This window comes from Malus sylvestris, chromosome 4 (genome assembly GCF_916048215.2).
Source record: "Malus sylvestris chromosome 4, drMalSylv7.2, whole genome shotgun sequence".
Taxonomy (NCBI): Eukaryota; Viridiplantae; Streptophyta; class Magnoliopsida; order Rosales; family Rosaceae; genus Malus; species Malus sylvestris.
In genome coordinates this window covers 29,937,545-29,955,910 of record NC_062263.1, presented here as the reverse complement: position 1 = coordinate 29,955,910, position 18,366 = coordinate 29,937,545, and the positions used below count along the sequence as shown (strand labels likewise).

The following is an 18,366-nucleotide window of genomic DNA, read 5'->3' as shown; positions in this document are numbered from 1 at the left end:
GACAGCTTTATGGCATAAGTCTCCAAGCACATAACTACTCAACTGTACGACGACATGCATAGTAACCGAGGTTTGAGCAAGACAATCGGACCACCTAAACCTTAAAAGACGCGCCATCTGATTGCTAAAACATCTTCGTCGATGAAGGTCTGTCCGAATAGGTGGAAAGTTGTCAGTAAGCTAGTACAAGTGGCAGTTTAGGAGACCTCAAGAAGGAAATGCCTATATAAAGGGGTAGACACATCCGTTATGGTGGTCGGGTAAATCAGATAATATAGTGAATGTGTGGATTATCTAACCTATTCATATACACATATTGCAAGTCATTCCTAACTAATCGTTGCCAATTAAATCTTATTCTTAAGAACCAATCTCATACAACCCATCAAACGAGTCCTAAAGTTTTTTTGAATGAGACAATATATATTTGAGATTGAGTTTATGATGGTCCCATAAAGTTGCATCTTTTAGAAATATGGGCTATGACACTTATCCTAGTTAATTGGCTTGACATTACCAATGTCATGCTTAAGCTCTGGGATTTTACTCCAATTAGGGATGACAATATAACTCGTCAAATATAATCCTACAAGTAGTTGATTCGAATGGTTCGATGGTGGGAATTAAATTTCGAGTACTTTAGGGTTATAGGAAATGTGGGGTAAAGTTTTTTATTTCAACTTCGGTTACGGTTATTGGGGTATTTACCCCGAACCCCTCCCCGAGACCGAACCATTTTCATTTTTAATAAACAAAAATATAAACATTTATTATATGGAGAAACAAACTATCAATAATCATTTATTATATGTACGTGCATTTGTATGAGTTGTATTGAATGCTTCGGATCCTCTTTATGAGGATCCCAGAGATCCTCACATTGTATTTATTTATCGTACATCGTGTGGTCATAAATCATTTTAAATTTTTACTATGTAAAATTAAATATAAACAGTACCTGACAAAAACTAACAGTACGATGTACAATGGACGGACATAATGTAAGGATCCCCGGGATTCTCATTCAGTTGTATTAATAATGCATTATTTGAATATTAATAATTTCGTTTTTAATATTATTTATTATATACATTGCATCATTTGTATTAATAATGCACTATTTAATATTATTTATTATGTTAATTATATGCATTGTATCAGCAGTCTATTTAATTTTATTTTTATCTAAAATTCACTATTTAATTAATAATATAAATAAATATATCATAAGAGCAACTCTATCCTTGGAGCCCTCCCCCTGACAATCCACTATTGAATTCACCATATTGAACAGTAACTGCCTTTAATGAATAGTAACTGTCATTAATGAACAGTAATTACCTTTTGCATCTCCACCCTTGGAGCCCTCCCCCCCTGACAATACAAAATAAAAAAAACATGGAAATGGGGCTGTAGGCCCTCGGGCTGACACAAAAAAAAATAAAAAAAATGTCTGGCCCTCGGGTTGCAGGCCTGTCAATTCCCCACCCCCTTATGCTCGGGCTCCCACCCTCTCTCGGGCTCTCCAAGGCTGGAGGGTTGTCCACCAGGCCTTGGGCCCTTTCCTCTCCCCTATCCCCGAACACTGTCCAAGGCTGGACTTGCTCTAATGGGGAACATCATTACTTGGAAAATTCGTTATTCGACGGATTCGATCACAAAAAAAACTTGTTAGAACGATTCTATAGTTTTAGATTCAAGTATGAGAATGACACATCTGAATCCGATCCACCTCGTTGCCATCCAAAACTCTAGGGTACTCGAAATTTAAAAAAAAAGAAGAAGAAAGAAACTGAAATTGTATAAAATTTTGGAGAATCAATCGATCTAGTCCTCATATCATTTTGATTTGTAACGAATAGGTTACATTACTTGATCATGTAGGTCTTACTTTATGGGTAATTATTGGCGGCCCTCTAAAAGTGCATTACAGTTACTTTAAAGGCCAGATTCTCTTATCTGGGTTAACCAATCATTGTAGTTTTCGTGTCATTTTGATTGTAATGCAGTGTTACACTACTTTAATCATATATATCTCGCTTTTTGGCTAATTATGGATACTTTTTTTTTTTTTTTTAAGAATAACTGGTAAGTCACGGTTATCCATCGTTTTTAGGAATGGAAAGACTTACATAAACGTTTTAGCTTTCTCTGATCACAAGTGTAAGATCCAACATCGACCAACGGAGAGGGAGTGATGTGCCTTATATGTGCTCCCCTGCCTATAGCACAAGGTCTTTTGGGAACTCACTAGCTTTGGGTTTCATTGGAATTTCGAAGTTAAGTGAGTTCGAGCGAGAGCATTTTCAGGATGAGTGACCTACTAAGAAGTTTTCGTGTGAGTTACAAAAAACAAAACCGTGAGGGCGTGGCCGAGATCCAAAACGGACAATATTGTGCTACGACGGAGTTGGTTTGGGATGTGACAACAAGTTTGGCATCCACACCAGCAACGAGTTTCAAACTCGAGATCTCCAGTTTTTAATTTGAAGAAAACATCGTAATCCATCATTTACTACTAGACCACTAGCTTGTGGTTATTATGGATACTTATTGGAAGACCTCTTAAAGTGCACTACACTTGTTCTTCTACAGGCCAGATTCGATTTTCGGTTAAACTTGCTTAAAATCTTGGTTAAACAACCAAAGTAATTTTTTTACCACAAAAAAAAAAAACAACCAACGTAATTTTCATGTTAGATTTGATTGCAACCCGCGCATCGTGCTACTTGATTAAGTAAATTATCTTTCCAATAATTGCTCAAGACTCTCGAAAAAAGCACTACACTTGCTTAGGGGTTAGGGCCACACAAATACTTCGTTAATCGAAATTTTTTTTATTGTGACAAGAATACGAATGATATGTCACGTGTTTTTATGTAAGTGATAAGAAATTTTATTTTTGAAGTTATTAATTTTTTAACACATATATCTCATCATTTGTATAGTAACACGTGGTGTACCACCTCATGTGCCGATCACACTAAAAAATATTTCCGTTAATCTTCCAAATTCTTCCTAAACCTAAATTCAATATTTTCTATTTATTCAGCTTGTCGAGATTCGTTACTTTGTTCTTTATCTCTAATTTTTACTTCTATTTGCACACTTTTTTGGATTCAATTGATCAAATTTATCAAAAAAAATTTTAACAGCTTGGACGAAAATTATTAATTTAATATCGAATTCGTTATTTATAAAAAGTAAATCTAAAATCTTTCAGTTAAAAAATTAGAAGAATGTAATAGAGGATAGTGCTAAGTAACATCTGTATGTTGTGGTGGGGCCTTAATCAAGCAATAGCACACATCTTGCCGGAGTGCATTTTTTGCTCATTACATTAAGTTATTGTAATGCCCATAAATAAAAATATTGGATATTTAAAATTCGGAAGTTGTAACAAAATACTTTTGTTTCTGCTCACTTTTAACAAAAAATTACATTTTTATTTTTTGAATTTATATTCATTATTTGTCATTTTTTATTAAAACTAAAGTTTTTTTAGACTTTTCGTTATTTTCCTTTAAAATTTTGAGATTTGTCTACTGTACAGATCTCGAAATTTAACTTTATCTAACGGTGATAAATGAGATGTTGAGCAACAACTTGAGAATGGTGAGCAAAAATATTCCCTCAAGCCGTCTTCAACAGAAGGACCGGTCTAAATCATAGCCCTGAACGCCGGCTCAGGAGATACTCCGACGGGGCTCTACTGGAGTGGACTGGACGGAGACCCCCGGACTCGATTATTTTCTTCCGTCCTGCTTTGCTCTGCACAATGACGGCAGGTGGAGCCCTTCTCTGAAATTTGTTTGCTGTCACACCCTAAAACTATGAATTTCAGCTTTTTTATTATTATTTTATTTTATTTTATATCTGGAAATTTGATGGTTTATTCCGTACAATGCGTTATAGTAATCAGATTTTTTTTTTCTGCTTCTGCTTGTTGTTTGGATGGTTGAAAGTTTGTGGCTGAGGAGGAAGAGGAAAAGCTTCGGTTTTTCTATTTACTCCTACATTTTCTCGGCATCCAAACAGATCATTTTTATTTTTCGTTTAGTGGGTTTTGATTTTGAGCTGCCTGTGATCGCTATTTGATAAGTGGGAGAAAAAAAGGAGGAAGCTTTGGGAATTCTCGCATTTTCTCGGCAGCCAAACAGAACCACTGATGCCGAAAAGCAAAAAAGATATTGAAATCCGTGCAGTATTACATTATATTATATTAGAATTGATTTTTTTCGGTACGAGTGGTTTATGGATTAATGGGATTGCAGGTTAGTAGGGGACTAAACTATCCAGTATTTGTGGGTCATGTTATTTTTGTGGGGTATGTGGGGTTTCACTTGTAATTTGCAATTTTTTGGTCAACCGCTTGTTTTTGCATGTGTTGAATCCGATACGGAGTTAGCGGGTTCACGCTGTATGTTGCTTGATGGAAGCACGAATATGATATGACTCGTTACTACAGGTGTCCAACATTGCTTAATACAAACACGAATATGATATGATTCGTTAATGCGCTTAAAAAATAGTCAAGTTAACATTTAGAATGTGAACAACCTAATTTTGACATGATAAACTTGTTTAACTCGAATTATATTGTATAGAAAGTGATTAATTTCTCTTCTTTTTGAAGCCTTCTGTGTTATTTCTTAATCTTTAATTTATGAGTCGTTTTTGTTAGTGATTTGATGAAGATGATTTGCCAAATTAAACTGATTGCTTGGTAAAAACTTCTGTATTGCAGTGGCACTTTGGTTCTGTGGAACTAGCACCTAAAGAGCAAGAGGGCTCTGATTTGGGAGATTGCTTGTTCATCAAACTTCTGCATTGGCCATGTCTGGTAACCCGAAAGTTGTAAACGCGTTTCGTGTGACGAGGGCCTTGGGGATTCCTGATGCAGAGATCAAACCGGTCCTGAAGGGTTTGCTGCGAATGTATGATAAAAAGTGGGAGCTTATAGAAGAAGACAACTACAGGACTCTTATAGATGCATACTTTGAGTCTAAGGAAAACAAGGTAGTACCTATTATTTGTTGTTGTAGTTATTCACACACACACTTGTGACAGTTTAAATTGGGAACAAATGGACTCAAAACGCTTAACCTATGTATTTACATTTAGGGTCAAAAGTGGTGGTGGGTTTGGGTTTTAATACTTTGCTACGTGCGCGAAAGGAAAAACATTGGAGTCGAAACTCAAATTTGAGTTTAAACAATTTTGGTATGTGTAATGGAGATGGTTGACGTTACAATTCAAATCTTATCCTTCTTGCCCGAGAGTTACAATTAAACCGAAATATAACGTTTGATTTGACTCAATAGCTATATATGAGTTTTAACATTCCGGTGTTTTGGGGAGGACAAATGTTACATTTGGACCGAACTAAAACATTTGAGTCCAATTTTCAGGTGCATTGGAGATGAGTTTGTACTAGTTCTTGCCTTTAATATTTTCTGCTTTGGAATAGGGAAAAGAAGAGAAAAGAGAAGCTGCTACAGAGCTTGATGGGTATGAAAGACCAGGAAAAAGGCTGCATTTGGCCAATGGCAGAGCTGCTGTGGACCAAGATCATGGAAGCAGAACCATGGAGTCATCCAAACAGTGTTTAACCAATGGTAGAGCTGGATGTAGTTCTCAACACCCCCTCAAACAGCCCAATGACAGAGGAAAGAAACCAATTGCACCTCATCTGGTCTCTGGAGATAGAAAAATTTCAATTGGTAATCACAAGAAAGACTTGGTGATTCCAAAAACAGAGGAAGGTACAGATAGCATTTCATCTTCTTTCGAATGTGCAGTACCGGCGAGACGTCCAGGTACTTCTTTTCTTCCCACTGCATGATATTATTGTTATCTGTTACAAGATGGTCAGAATCCGTTCCTTTAGGCCTCATTTCGTGTCAAGGATTGTATTGGAAAACTCACTAGATTCAACGTATGTTGAATGAAGAAATAAATGCTTACTTCCAAATTGTCAATGTTAATCATAGGAGTTGAATTAGGTATTATGGAAACTTATCATGATTCTCTTCCCAATCCCCCCAAAATAGTAGGATTGAGAGCGATAATTTCATTCATGACTAATTCATCTTCGACCTTACAAATTTTGGAAGTTGGCATATACGTTTTCCTTCAACATACATTGAGGGTTATCCAAGATTTATCCAACTCATTCCAATCCTAGATACCTTGACAACAGAATCCAAAGGTTCTAGTCAGTTAACGGGGCCTCCATAAATATGATTACTTTCTTATCCTGACTACCTATAATTATGTTGTCTAGCTCTTCCAGATTTGTCTCGAGGTTCAACTGGGGGTAACTCTGGATCATCCTCTACTGATGTGGGTAGAAGTGCTTGTGACCTCACTTGTGGGGGTGACCATGTTTCAAGACCGAAGAATCAGCAATGTGGAACAGAACATTCACAAGCTGATTTAAATGGTGTGGATTCAAGCTGTCCCATCACTCATGAGGGCAGGAAGCCAGTCAATTTTTTCCATGACATTACGAAATCTATGGAGAAAGTGAAAATATCATTGGTAGATGAAACTGGAAATGAGTGCCTGCCAAAGTTCAATTATATACCAAACAATATTATCTACCAAAATGCAAATGTGAATATCTCACTAGCTCGGATTTCAGATGAAGATTGCTGCACCGACTGCTCTGGAGATTGTCTTTCAGCGGCAATACCATGTGCATGTGCTCGTGAAACTGGTGGGGAGTTTGTTTACACACCACAAGGCCTCCTAAAAGAAGATTTTTTAGCAGCTTGTGTCAAGGAACCGGAAGAGCACAACTTTGTTTATTGTCAAGACTGTCCAAATGAGAGGTCCAAGAACGAGTACTACCCTGAAAAATGCAAAGGTCACCACATCAGGAAGTTTATAAAAGAATGCTGGAGAAAATGTGGATGTGATTTGTCATGTGGAAATCGGGTAGTGCAAAGGGGCATTTCTTACAAGTTACAGGTTAGTTTCACTTTGTATCTTCCATTAGGAACTTCCTTTTTGGACTTTGAACTGTCATACCAAAACTAATATGAGTTTCATTACCTTCACATTGCATCTAAGTTCGAAGAAGTATAGTAAAGAGATGCTTTTTGGCCGTTAGGTGTCGAAACTATTACTGTCTGTATATTCTAAAGGAATTTACTAATAGAAGCTGCATAATGTTTCAACATAATTTTTGTTTCTTTATTTTTGTGCTATTTTAATCTTGTAGTTTCTTCTTGAAGCATCCATGGAACAATGAGCACTAGTAGCTCTCCCAAATTTCATCTTTACAAATATGCCATTTGAAGATCGTTAATTCGCAAGTAGTCAGTGAGCATTTCTTGTTCTGATATGCTTCAGGTATTCGTGACTCCTGAAGGGAAGGGCTGGGGTGTTAGGACATTAGAGGTCTTGCAGAAGGGAACATTTGTCTGTGAATATGTTGGGGAGATACTGACCAACACCGAATTATACGAGAGAAATAACCAAAGCAGTGGAGCTAAGAGACATACCTACCCCGTATTGCTAGACGGAGATTGGGGCTCAGAGCAAATTTTGAAGGATGATGATGCCCTTTGTCTTGATGCAACATCTCATGGTAATGTTGCCAGATTTATCAATCATAGGTAATACTTCAATCCGTGTGCATTTTGGTTTATGTATATTTTGGTGACTGTTCATTTCTTTATCTTTGTCTTACGCTAAGCAGGTCACCTTTGCCATTTGCACGTCTTTATAAATTGTACATGTACCTGCATTTTTAACCCTTAGTACGCTTGCCATTTCGGTGCTACGACTTAGAGTTGACGAATCTTAGCATAAGTTGTCAGAAAGTTCACCACTAATTCCTACCGAGTTAAAAAAAACTAGTGGAACTTCTTGCATCTTATAAACTATTAAGAACAATTGTCATATTCATTGATCTCAACAAAGATCATCTAAATCTGAAGTTTTTAATCAATAGCTATGCTTGCGAATCGTCTGCCTGTATTGAACTTGTGTTTGTTTAAATATTCTCGTGATTCCAGATGCTCTGATGCAAACTTGATTGATATCCCAGTTCAAGTGGAGACTCCTGACCGTCACTACTATCACGTATGGGTTGGGTTGCTTTCTATGTCAACGCTCACACACACATACACACACTGTAATTATACACCGTGCGAAAGAGCTTCTCTCAGTACCTTCTTTGTGCGTCTGCAGCTTGCCTTTTTTACTACCAGGAAAGTGAATGCATTTGAAGAGCTGTCGTGGGTGAGTGAACGCTTGCCTACTGTTATATGTTTGCTATAATTTATCTTCTATGGTCGATGTTTCTGTTTCCATATATTAATAAGTTTGTGTTCACAAAATGATGAGGAAAATCCTCTTGCAGGATTATGGTATTGACTTTGATGATCATGGACACCCTATAGAGGCGTTTTCGTGTAATTGTGGTAGTGTAGCTTGCCGGGGAAAGAAACAGAACGGACGGAAAGAACGCAGAGGTAAACTAATACTACACATCTTAGAAAGGCATTCAAAGCTTATTTTTATTCTACGCGGTCCACACGCCACAAACATCAAATGCTCTACTGAAATAGATTTCGCGGAAATCCAGCTATATATCCGATATAGTTTTAAGTAGGGTGCTTGGTTTGTAGATGTCATGTTCTACAAGGGATGAGCGATATTTCACTTTGTTTACGGTTTTTCCATGGCACTGCTCGCACATTACAATATTTTCAGTAGACTATGAACTGAAACCAAGATTGGGATGCCCTACAAGAAGTATAGAAGATGAATGAATTTGAATGTGAAACGAAAAGGGTCAATGTTGCAGATTATGCTCCGCCCTCCAGTTACGAAAACTTCAAGTTTATCTACTTCAAACCCTCTTCGTTGCTGGTGATTATTGCTGTTTTAATGTGCAGGGAAAAGATTGGTGTTGGGATAGCGGATGATGACTATCACTGGTACCGAGAACCAGCAGCTGATCATTCGAGTATGGCAGTGCTTCCTTCCGAGCTCCGAAACTGGGGAATTTTGTGTTGGAGGAGGAAAATGTAAGCAGAACGTTGGAGACGAACTTTTGTAGAAGCTGTAGTAGAAGCAGTGTTTTAAACACCGGATGATATTATTTAGGTTTTTTCCTTTTACTTTTTTGAACAAACGATATTATCTGCACTAAGAATCTCTTACTTATAAGTAAAGAGAGATACCACTAGACCGTAGTACTAATTGACTTACTTTTACTTTTTTGTTTCTCTTATTTGCTCTCATTTAACGTTGAGAAATGTGATGCGAAAATTAACTTAACATACAAATTAAACCCTCTTTTGACAATTGTAGTATATGTATAAGTAGGGATCGTTCTGAACCGGGGATTAGGAGGGCTTGCTAATAACCTCTAAATTGACTCAAAAACATAAAAACAAAGCTAAAAACGTTTGAATAGACTCAAGGGACGCAAAACAGGTTCAAAAGACTTAAAACAACTTAAAAACACTAAAAAACGGCCTAAAAACACTTATTGGGCAGTTTCTGACTCTAAACACAACTTTGAACGAAAATTGGGTTTTGGCTTCATCTAAAACAATAAAAAACACAAACAAAACAGATTTGAAACACTTTGAAACAATAAACTAAAAGGGGGGTTTTGATTTGGATGAAGTTGAAACAAACAAACAGGTATGAAAAACTAGACAGATTGTAAAACGAATTTGAGAAATAAGATGATGGATGAGATAGCTAGAGATTTTTTCTCCACACATGACATGTATGCAAACAACTCGATTTCCAGTTACTACTTCATTGAATTATGAACGATAATGTCCCAAATTAACTGTGACATCACTAGTTAACCCTCAGATTTTCCTTGTTTTATTGGATTGGATGACATCATTCGACAACCCAAAACATTCTTCAAAAGTTCCCTACATGACATCATAATAGAGATACAATCAAAGATCATTACGTTTAATGAAAATTATGACATCATGTCACTCATGCTAGAATTAAACTTAACGCGATCATTTATAAGCGACCTCCACTACTTATGAATATAAGTTTGTAACGATTATGTGAAACTTTCTTATATTTTAGCATCGGATTTATGCATGCCAATTAAGTGTTGACCCTTAATCAACAAATACAAATAAGTTATCAATCAAATAGTTAAGCCAATTGCATTCACGATTCAAGAGTTCATAACTGGAATTTATCAAATCATATTGCACACATAATCATGGCTTTGAAATCACTCCTAGCTAAGAGGGGTTTAGCCACTCATGTTCACAACAAAACGAAAGATAATGAATTTAAACATAGTAAATAAAGAACGAGTTACACCTAAAACGCTCAAATCTTCAAGCTTGAAATGCCAATGACCTTCTTTTTCACCACCTTGTTGCTGCTTAAGTGTCTAAGGATGTGTAAAGATATATGGAAGGGAATTGTTGAATGTGTTTAGGTTGGATGGAGGTCACGACAAGGAAAGGGAAATGAAAGTGCTTGAGAGAATGAATTGATGTTTATGGATGAAGGTTGTATTGAAATGGGCATGACTGATCAAGCAAAAATTGAACTATATGGCTACCACACACACTTCCTTATATAGAGGAAGTGCACGGCAAGAAGGGGAAAATGGTGGTGTGTGCAGCAATGATTCAATGAAGTGGACAAGAATATTGTGCACATGGTAGACAAAGGAAAAGAAGTGGAATGGTGCAGCAAATGAGTGCAATCATTCAATGTAATGGTGTATGAAATCATATATAATGGAGGGGACAAGGAATGGTGCAGCAATGAGTGAATGGAGTGGAGGTTAAAGTGATGAAATGGTGCATGAAATCTGATATGATGGAAGGGACAATGAATGTGCACGGCATGGGCAAGGAAAGTGAAAGGAGTGGTGCATCAATGAGTGTAAGGAGTGGACAAGAATATTGTGCACATGGTAGACAAAGGAAAGGAAGTTGAATGGTGCAGCAAATGAGTGCATGAAGTGGACAAGAATGGTGTGCACGGTATGGGTGGAAATGTGATGGATAACACCCCTTTGCAGCTGTCCATGTGCCTTCAAACTTGATTTTCTGCACTCTTTGCCATGTGTTCCAGTTCACTTCTCATGTGTGTGTGTGCTGTCATGTAATCATAATTTCCACATAACATCATTTCAGCTAGCAATTACACACTTTTTGCCCATGCCGTGTATGAATGTTGTCTCTCTGTCTTTGCATATGTGTGTGCTGTTTTCTATCTTTATTTCCACACGTACTAGCTATTACACTTGCACACACACATGTTCTTCATCATTTCAGCTAGCAATCAACATATTTTCTGCCATCACATGACATCTATGATGTTTGTAGTTGTAGGTCAACACACTTGCACACACACATGCTGATTTCCAGCCTTCTAATCTTCAAAAACGTCCATCCTCATGTCTCCATGCTTGCACTATCCAATCTTGGCCCAAAAATGATCCAAATGCTCCAAAATGCACTTTCTTGCCAACTTTGTTATTAGGACCTACAAACACACGAAAATAGCTTAAAATACATAATTAACTAAGAAATAACAACATAAATGCACAAGAACAAGTTAACTAAATCGCATAAATATGCTCCTATCAAAATGACCTCATGTTTTTCTGTTTTGGTAAGAAAAAGTCTTTATACAATGGTGTTGTGTTCTCCCCTGTCCTAAATGAAGGGACATTGATGCCCTATAAGGATTTGTAGGTCAATGTAATTAGAGGAACTAATTATCATTCATAAGTTTAAATATCAACTTTTTTTTTTCTTGCTCGAAAATATCAACTAATTGACTGAAAAATGATGAGAGGTCATAGGTTAAAATTCCGTAAATGACAAGTGTCTTACTAATGTATCAATCACCCCCTGATATATATATAGGGAAATGATTTTCACACGTTATTTTTAGCTTCTTACACATCCTTATTTATTTATGACCATCAAATTGAATAAATCAAATGAAATCAACAGCCAGAATTAAACATGGATGTATAAGAAGATACAAAAACAAGTGTGAAAATCGCATCTATATATAAATCCGAGTATAAAATTTGTTATTTTGGAAAATAACGATTGTGAATAAATATTTAAAAGAATGTTGGTATAATGAATAATACTGTAAAATGTTAACTTGCTGCCCATACTTGTTCACTTTTTTTTTTTTGGTTGACAATGGGCATAAGACCGAAAGAAAAAAAAAATATAATAGAATATTACAAAATCACGAGATCCAAGCTATATCTCCAACTAGCAACTGATATTTCTTCTTATAAATTGAACCAGGATAAATTAGTGTGCGGACTTGAATATTTCTAATTATTTGATTTTACCAACTTCTTTTTAATACTTTCACATAAAAAAAAACTATTAATTTATCAAAATACATTTTAATATTTTCAATAATTATACTATATTTTTCCTCTCAATTTTTTTTTTAAAAATATTATAATAGCAAAAAAGTTGTGTAGACGAAAAACCCTAGAACTCACTAATATTTAGCCTCCGGCGCCCAAAACCACTGTCACACTTCTCACTCTTGAGATCTGAAGCCTCTCTGGTGCAGCTATGTCGAAACGAGGTCTCTCTCTCTCTCACGTTTTAATATTTCTGGGTCTTTCAAAGATTCAAACTTTCCTGCTTTCTGATCTAAAATTTTCTCAGCCACCAATCGGAACTTGATGGGTTTTTTTGTTCGATGTTAAAAGTTAATTAATTTGTTTAATTTTCGATTCGTTTGGATTGCAGGGCGTGGAGGGTCCGCCGGAAACAAGTTCCGGATGTCGCTGGGTCTGCCGGTGGCCGCCACCGTGAACTGCGCCGACAACACCGGTGCCAAGAACCTTTACATCATCTCCGTGAAGGGAATCAAGGGTCGCCTCAATCGCCTTCCTTCTGCTTGTGTTGGTGACATGGTCATGGCTACAGTCAAAAAGGGCAAGCCTGACCTCCGAAAGAAGGTCTTGCCGGCCGTCATTGTCCGCCAGCGCAAGCCGTGGCGCCGAAAGGATGGGGTTTTCATGTACTTTGAAGGTAGTTAATTGTGTTTGAATTGGATAAATGATGTTCCTTTGTGTTCATATGAATATAAAGGTCGTACCCAGTGCCCGCTTTACGCAGGATCTGGAAGAGAGGAATGTCGGCCAGCCTTACTCCCATTTATGGAGAGGCTGCTCCCAAGTCTCGAACCCGAGACCTACCCTTCATGGGCGAAGGCACTTGCCATTGCACCAAGGACGACCTCTTGTGTTCATATGAATATGTTTACAGAAAAAAAAAACCGAAAGGACGGTGTTTTCGTGTAATTTGAAGGTTGTTAATTGTGTTTTTATTGGATACATTGTGTTCCTTTGTCATGATATGAACATGTTTAGAGGAAGCAAAAGTGTTTGATTGGTTTTGAGTCAGATTGAAATGAATGCTTATAGCAAATGTGGAAGTTTTCGGGATGGGATCCAGAATTAATTTGATTTGGTAGTTAGACTTTGTAGTTCCATGTTCTCCTGCACCACCTTGTTTTTGCTAATATTGTTTGTGGACTAGTTGTGGGCAATTGGGGATTTTGGAATTTGAATGGTTGTTTAGGATGGTTACTCTGATTGATTATTTACTTTTTGTTAACATACGGTGCGTTTTATTTCCGTATGAATTTGACAATATGGTGACCATTTTTGGTGCGGACAATAAGAGAATTTAGGAAGAGGTTGTAAATATTATGTGTTGTATATTAGTTTAGCTCATCTTGAAAATTGAAGTATCTCGGAGTGCTTTAAGTTTAAGATCTGCTCTTATGATGAGAAAATGGCTCTGCTTCTCAAGGTTTCTGACGATGATTGTCCTTGTGATGCAGATAATGCTGGTGTCATTGTCAATCCGAAGGGAGAAATGAAGGGTGCGTAGCAATTCTATAACACATCCGCCTATTAATAACTTCAATGCGATAATATACTATTCTGTGGTTTTGGAGCTTTACAGAGCATGCATTATTGATTAAACTCATTGATTATGTAGCCTTGAAGTCCCAAGTAATGTTGTCTTAGTTTCAGCTGATTGGAAAATACTTGTCTGCCTGAAATGAATTTGTCTCATCTGACGTTACTGTTGTTAACTTTTAACATTGTAGGACCATCATCGTAATAATGTTCTTCATTTCACTTGCACTTATTATACTGAATACTAACTCATATTTTCTTGGTATTGTTGTAGGTTCTGCAATCACCGGACCTATAGGAAAGGAATGCGCAGATCTGTGGCCAAGAATTGCAAGTGCTGCCAATGCCATCGTTTAAGTTCTTCACTTTCCTGTCTTTAGGATGTTTTTGCTGGTTTTCTGGATATTAAATTCACTACCATGTAGACTCTGTTATGATTATGAAATGGATCCTCTTTCGTTTAAATGTCTGCTGGTTTTCGGGATATTAAATTTTCACTATCGTGTCTGAGTCCATTTCTTTCTCCTTTTTCTTCCCGACCCTTTTTGATTTGTCATAGATCTATTTCGGTTGCGCGATTTTTGCGTGATTGCATTGCCAAATCGAACTAGTGCATTAAGGTGTAATAGACTGGTTTGAGTTGATTGTGGTTATGCTTTATCTCAACCCTAAACCCTACACATAAAACTTTCACGTCCTTCATTTCATTGGCACGGGATGCCATCTTGGCGGTGAACCAGTGCCATGTAAGTCCTCGTGAGAGATGTCCTACGGTTGAAGTGGTATAGTGACATCTCTCTCATCACGTGAATGTGACCTGGTCTGCTGATAAGAGAGGAGACCAGAAATCCTTAGGGTTGTATAGTAGAATCTTCTTGTTTAGCTGTGACTAAAGAATTTTAACGTTAACAGTTTTAAGCGTAGGAAAAATCAGAGGCTTTTACTGAGTTGGAAATTGGAACAATTGAGAAGTCTAGGAGTTGTTCATCCAACTCAACTCCTTAAAGTCACATTATTTAAGCCTCTTTCTATCATCGCTTATCAGTCTATCAAAACTCAGACCAAAAGAAAGCTCTCAAAAACTAATACGAAACAAAATCTGCAGCTCATTAACGAACGTTCGATCCTCTACTTTGCTCCGCATCATCCCATCTTACCAACAGCGCCCTTCTGCAACTTTGAACAGTACTCGAACAAGCTTCCATCGAAACAGCGTCTCACGGCTTCCTTTGCCAAGTAGCCGTTTTCATCTTTTGCAAGAACATACAGAACTCCCCATTCCAGTTTACTTGCAATCCTGCAAACAGTAACGGAAATTAATGAACTGCACTTCCGTGTTATGTTTTCGCGTGTATTTGTGTGTGCTCGAGAGAAAGAGAGAGAGGGACCGACCAGCCAAAGAAATCAAAGGCGTCACGGTTAGCCTGAGTCATGTGCCAAAGCTCCTTGAATGAAAGCTTATCAGGCACGGTGCGGGCATACTTGCTGAACATGTTCTCCAGATTTGCAGGAATGTACCTGCAGCATACAATGCAAAGCAAAGACATATAAAGTTTGCAGTAGTTATAGTAGAACCCCGACAATGATCATCCGGTCTAGTGACACCTAGTTTCCCCATTTTATTGGAGGAGACAATGACGTCAAATCTCATGAATGAATAATTCTTGAAATAACATATAACACACACGTTTCGAATCGAACAATCACATCTGAGAGACTCTTCTTTGGGTTTATGGGCAGGTATTCTCACCTTCCCTCTGTGTCATAGGTCCCTGAGTCACTTCCATGCTTTGCCATGTGTATGTTCTTTATGTGAATTGCGAAGAAAGGCGACGGTATCCATGTCTGCAGAAGAAGTAATGAATACAAAAATTAAGCAGTTCTAATGACAAATGAATCAGACAATGCAGATAGTCGGCTGTAAAAAGTTAACTATCGCCGTGAATGTGCCTCAGGATGGTGTGCTTGCACCCTTGCACTCAAGTTTGAATCGCTTCCCACAAATTAGACTAGATTAGAATATCTCACTTTGTCCGTTTAAAGATTGCAAAACTTACAGGAAGAGTAGCATAACTCATAGCTGCATGGACAAGAACCATGAAAAGGAATGAAGCAACCGGATTAAACCCGAGGGCACGAAATCCTGCAAGAACAGATTCAAGTAAGACGATCCATTTTTGTACATGACAATCGAAAACCCTAAAACTTCAAAATTGATTTACCTCTGAATGTTTCAGAAGGGTAGATTATGCCATCGTTGTCTTGGTCGAAGAAAGCTGCATGCTGTTGAAGCACAGACATGTTGGAATGCTTATGGCCCGATGTGCCATTGATGTTCTCCATATCAGGCGCAATCATAGCCCTAGGCATGTCTGAAATTAACAGGATTTAATTAAAAAAATAAAAATTAAGCAGTTGATTCATGCATTATTATGCATGTGATCATGTGAAACTATCGCTAATTTTTCTAGAACATAAAGGTAAAACTTAAACCACTAGTTCGGCCATGGAACGAACGTATATTTTTTTTTATATTAAAGAACATATACTGTGAATATATCATCAATAATCTATCAATATCATTGTAAAAAGCAAACTTTACGACCATAATGTACACATACATGGTTTGGGGAGCTTGGTCTCCAAATCATTGCGGACCTTCCTCTCCGCGGTGATCGGAGCCTTCTCAGCCACCGTTGCCATGGACTCACTGGATGCCTGCTGCTGGCCCTGATCTGCTGCCATCTCCCTCTCTCTCTCCCTCTCTCTCTTTCAGCACTTCAGCTAATAATTATGTTCACATGGAACTTAATTTTCTGTGTGATCGTAATTAATTACTCTAAATATTAATTAATATAGAACAAAGCATTTTGAAAAGAGATAATTAAGAAAATGAAAATTAAGCACAACAAACTCCAAGTGACTCGCAGTGGTTATCGCTTGTATTTTCTATTTTTCAACACTATCACATGATGTTACTAATTTACGTGCAATATCATATATGAATGTAGTATTGATATCAACTTAGGTGTTGTAATATAATATTAATAATCATCATGCACTCGTGTAGAAAAGTATAAGTAGCTGGAGTGCATGATGAGAATTTATTTGCCGTGTTGGTGGCCTTTATAAGAGTTATGAAATATTCTGTTTCATTGAATTAATAAGGCTTTACAACTGTGTATATATATATATCTGCTAATCATAATTAGCACCTAATCAAGTATAACTAATTACACTAAGATAACTATTAGTTACACTAAGCATAACAGAAACTGTTATGATGTCCTGGAATATGTGTCAATACACCCCCTCAAGCAGACAGGAGGTAATCCGAGGGAAAGCTTGGACTGCAAAGCACTGAACCGAGCTTTAGAAAGAGCCTTTGTATGAATATCGGCAATTTGATGTTGAGTAGGCACATACTTGACATGAAGAAGATGGGATAGGACCAACTCCCGAATATAGTGATAATCTATTTCAACATGTTTGGTGCGAGCATGAAAAACTGGATTCGATGAGAGAGAGATGGCAGAAACATTGTCACACCATACAACAGGAACTTTGGATAAAGGAAAACCAATGTCTCTGAAAATCTTACAAATCCATGTAATTTCCGCTGCAGTATGTGCTAGAGAACGATATTCAGCTTCTGTGGAAGAGCGAGCAACTGTGCTTTGCTTCTTTGCACTCCAACTGATAAGATTGCTGCCCAAATACACACAGTAGCCACTGGTTGAACGCCGGTCATAAACACAGCCAGCCCAGTCAGCATCAGAGAAAGCAGTGAGATGTAGAGCACTCTTTCGAAACCATAATCCTTGAGTCACAGAACCCTTAAGAAATCTGAGGATCCTTTTGACAGCTTGATAATGCAGATCTCGTGGACAATGAAGGAATTGGTAGACTTGATTAACTGCAAAGGATAAGTCGGGCCGTGTCCAGGTCAAATACTGAAGAGCACCAACAATAGACCTGTATTCATGAGGATCAGATAAAGGGGAGCCAACATGATCTAATAGCATATTCCAGTGTGGTGAATGGGCATACCTTGACCATCACCAATATAGACTTTGTCGTCACCATGATAAGGCATAGGAGAATGAATAGCAGAGATATCATTTGTGATATGCGAGGTAGCTCCAGAATCCAAAATCCAGGTAGGAGAGGTAGATTTAGCAGTGGTGTGAGCACACATTGCTGCCAATTTTGCAGGTGGAATTTTTCCAGCAAAGGCATGATTCATGCGTTCAAAGCAGTCAATTGCTTCATGATCATGAGAGTGACAGATTTGACAGGGAACTCGGCCACCAGAGTACTGTCGATTTGAGCCTCCTGAAGAGTGACTTGGAGTGTAGGAGTTGCCTCGGAAATTATTAGTCCCACGATAATTGGAAAAACTGCGATTGTTGCCACGATTA

At 37.6% G+C, this 18,366-nt stretch overlaps 3 protein-coding genes across 5 annotated transcripts; 2 read left to right on the top strand and 1 right to left on the bottom strand.

Moving 5' to 3' along the window:
- Positions 1 to 3,603: 3,603 nt before the first annotated feature.
- On the top strand, positions 3,604 to 9,205 carry LOC126617723 (histone-lysine N-methyltransferase SUVR4-like). 3 transcript variants are annotated; one of them, XM_050285766.1, is made up of 9 exons: positions 3,604 to 3,788; positions 4,748 to 5,019; positions 5,471 to 5,819; positions 6,296 to 6,975; positions 7,360 to 7,625; positions 8,028 to 8,094; positions 8,203 to 8,253; positions 8,375 to 8,486; positions 8,913 to 9,205. In XM_050285766.1, the coding sequence occupies exons 2-9, from the start codon at positions 4,837 to 4,839 to the stop codon at positions 8,933 to 8,935; spliced, it is 1,731 nt and encodes a 576-aa protein (XP_050141723.1). In that variant the 5' UTR covers positions 3,604 to 3,788; positions 4,748 to 4,836; the 3' UTR covers positions 8,936 to 9,205. The 3 variants fall into 3 exon arrangements, with proteins under 3 accessions (XP_050141723.1, XP_050141721.1, XP_050141722.1); XM_050285764.1 differs by having other exon boundaries at positions 6,287 to 6,975; XM_050285765.1 differs by lacking the exon at positions 3,604 to 3,788 and adding an exon at positions 3,930 to 4,274 and having other exon boundaries at positions 6,287 to 6,975.
- A 3,225-nt stretch (positions 9,206 to 12,430) lies between these two features.
- Positions 12,431 to 14,410, top strand: LOC126619953 (60S ribosomal protein L23). Its single transcript, XM_050288388.1, has 4 exons — positions 12,431 to 12,594; positions 12,762 to 13,046; positions 13,864 to 13,905; positions 14,220 to 14,410. The coding sequence occupies exons 1-4, from the start codon at positions 12,582 to 12,584 to the stop codon at positions 14,300 to 14,302; spliced, it is 423 nt and encodes a 140-aa protein (XP_050144345.1). The 5' UTR covers positions 12,431 to 12,581; the 3' UTR covers positions 14,303 to 14,410.
- A 673-nt stretch (positions 14,411 to 15,083) lies between these two features.
- On the bottom strand, positions 15,084 to 16,774 carry LOC126619952 (peroxygenase-like). The gene is made up of 6 exons (XM_050288387.1): positions 16,567 to 16,774; positions 16,168 to 16,317; positions 16,003 to 16,088; positions 15,696 to 15,790; positions 15,338 to 15,463; positions 15,084 to 15,242 (listed from the first exon to the last, which is right to left on the bottom strand). The coding sequence occupies exons 1-6, from the start codon at positions 16,688 to 16,690 to the stop codon at positions 15,089 to 15,091; spliced, it is 735 nt and encodes a 244-aa protein (XP_050144344.1). The 5' UTR covers positions 16,691 to 16,774; the 3' UTR covers positions 15,084 to 15,088.
- Between the last annotated feature and the right edge of the window lie 1,592 nt (positions 16,775 to 18,366).

What these genes read in the sequence shown, in the direction of transcription:
- LOC126617723 (XM_050285764.1), top strand. Translation starts at nt 4,837, where the DNA reads ATGTCTGGTAACCCGAAAGTTGTAAACGCGTTTCGTGTGACGAGGGCC. An exon ending in AGTACCGGCGAGACGTCCAG is followed by an intron (nt 5,820 to 6,286) that starts GTACTTCTTTTC and finishes TATGTTGTCTAG; the next exon opens with CTCTTCCAGATTTGTCTCGA. An exon ending in CTGACCGTCACTACTATCAC is followed by an intron (nt 8,095 to 8,202) that starts GTATGGGTTGGG and finishes GTGCGTCTGCAG; the next exon opens with CTTGCCTTTTTTACTACCAG.
- LOC126619953 (XM_050288388.1), top strand. An exon ending in GGTTTTCATGTACTTTGAAG is followed by an intron (nt 13,047 to 13,863) that starts GTAGTTAATTGT and finishes CTTGTGATGCAG; the next exon opens with ATAATGCTGGTGTCATTGTC. An exon ending in TCCGAAGGGAGAAATGAAGG is followed by an intron (nt 13,906 to 14,219) that starts GTGCGTAGCAAT and finishes GTATTGTTGTAG; the next exon opens with GTTCTGCAATCACCGGACCT.
- LOC126619952 (XM_050288387.1), bottom strand. Translation starts at nt 16,690, where the DNA reads ATGGCAGCAGATCAGGGCCAGCAGCAGGCATCCAGTGAGTCCATGGCA. An exon ending in GACCAAGCTCCCCAAACCAT is followed by an intron (nt 16,318 to 16,566) that starts GTATGTGTACAT and finishes TGTTAATTTCAG; the next exon opens with ACATGCCTAGGGCTATGATT. An exon ending in ACCTATGACACAGAGGGAAG is followed by an intron (nt 15,464 to 15,695) that starts GTGAGAATACCT and finishes TGTATGCTGCAG; the next exon opens with GTACATTCCTGCAAATCTGG.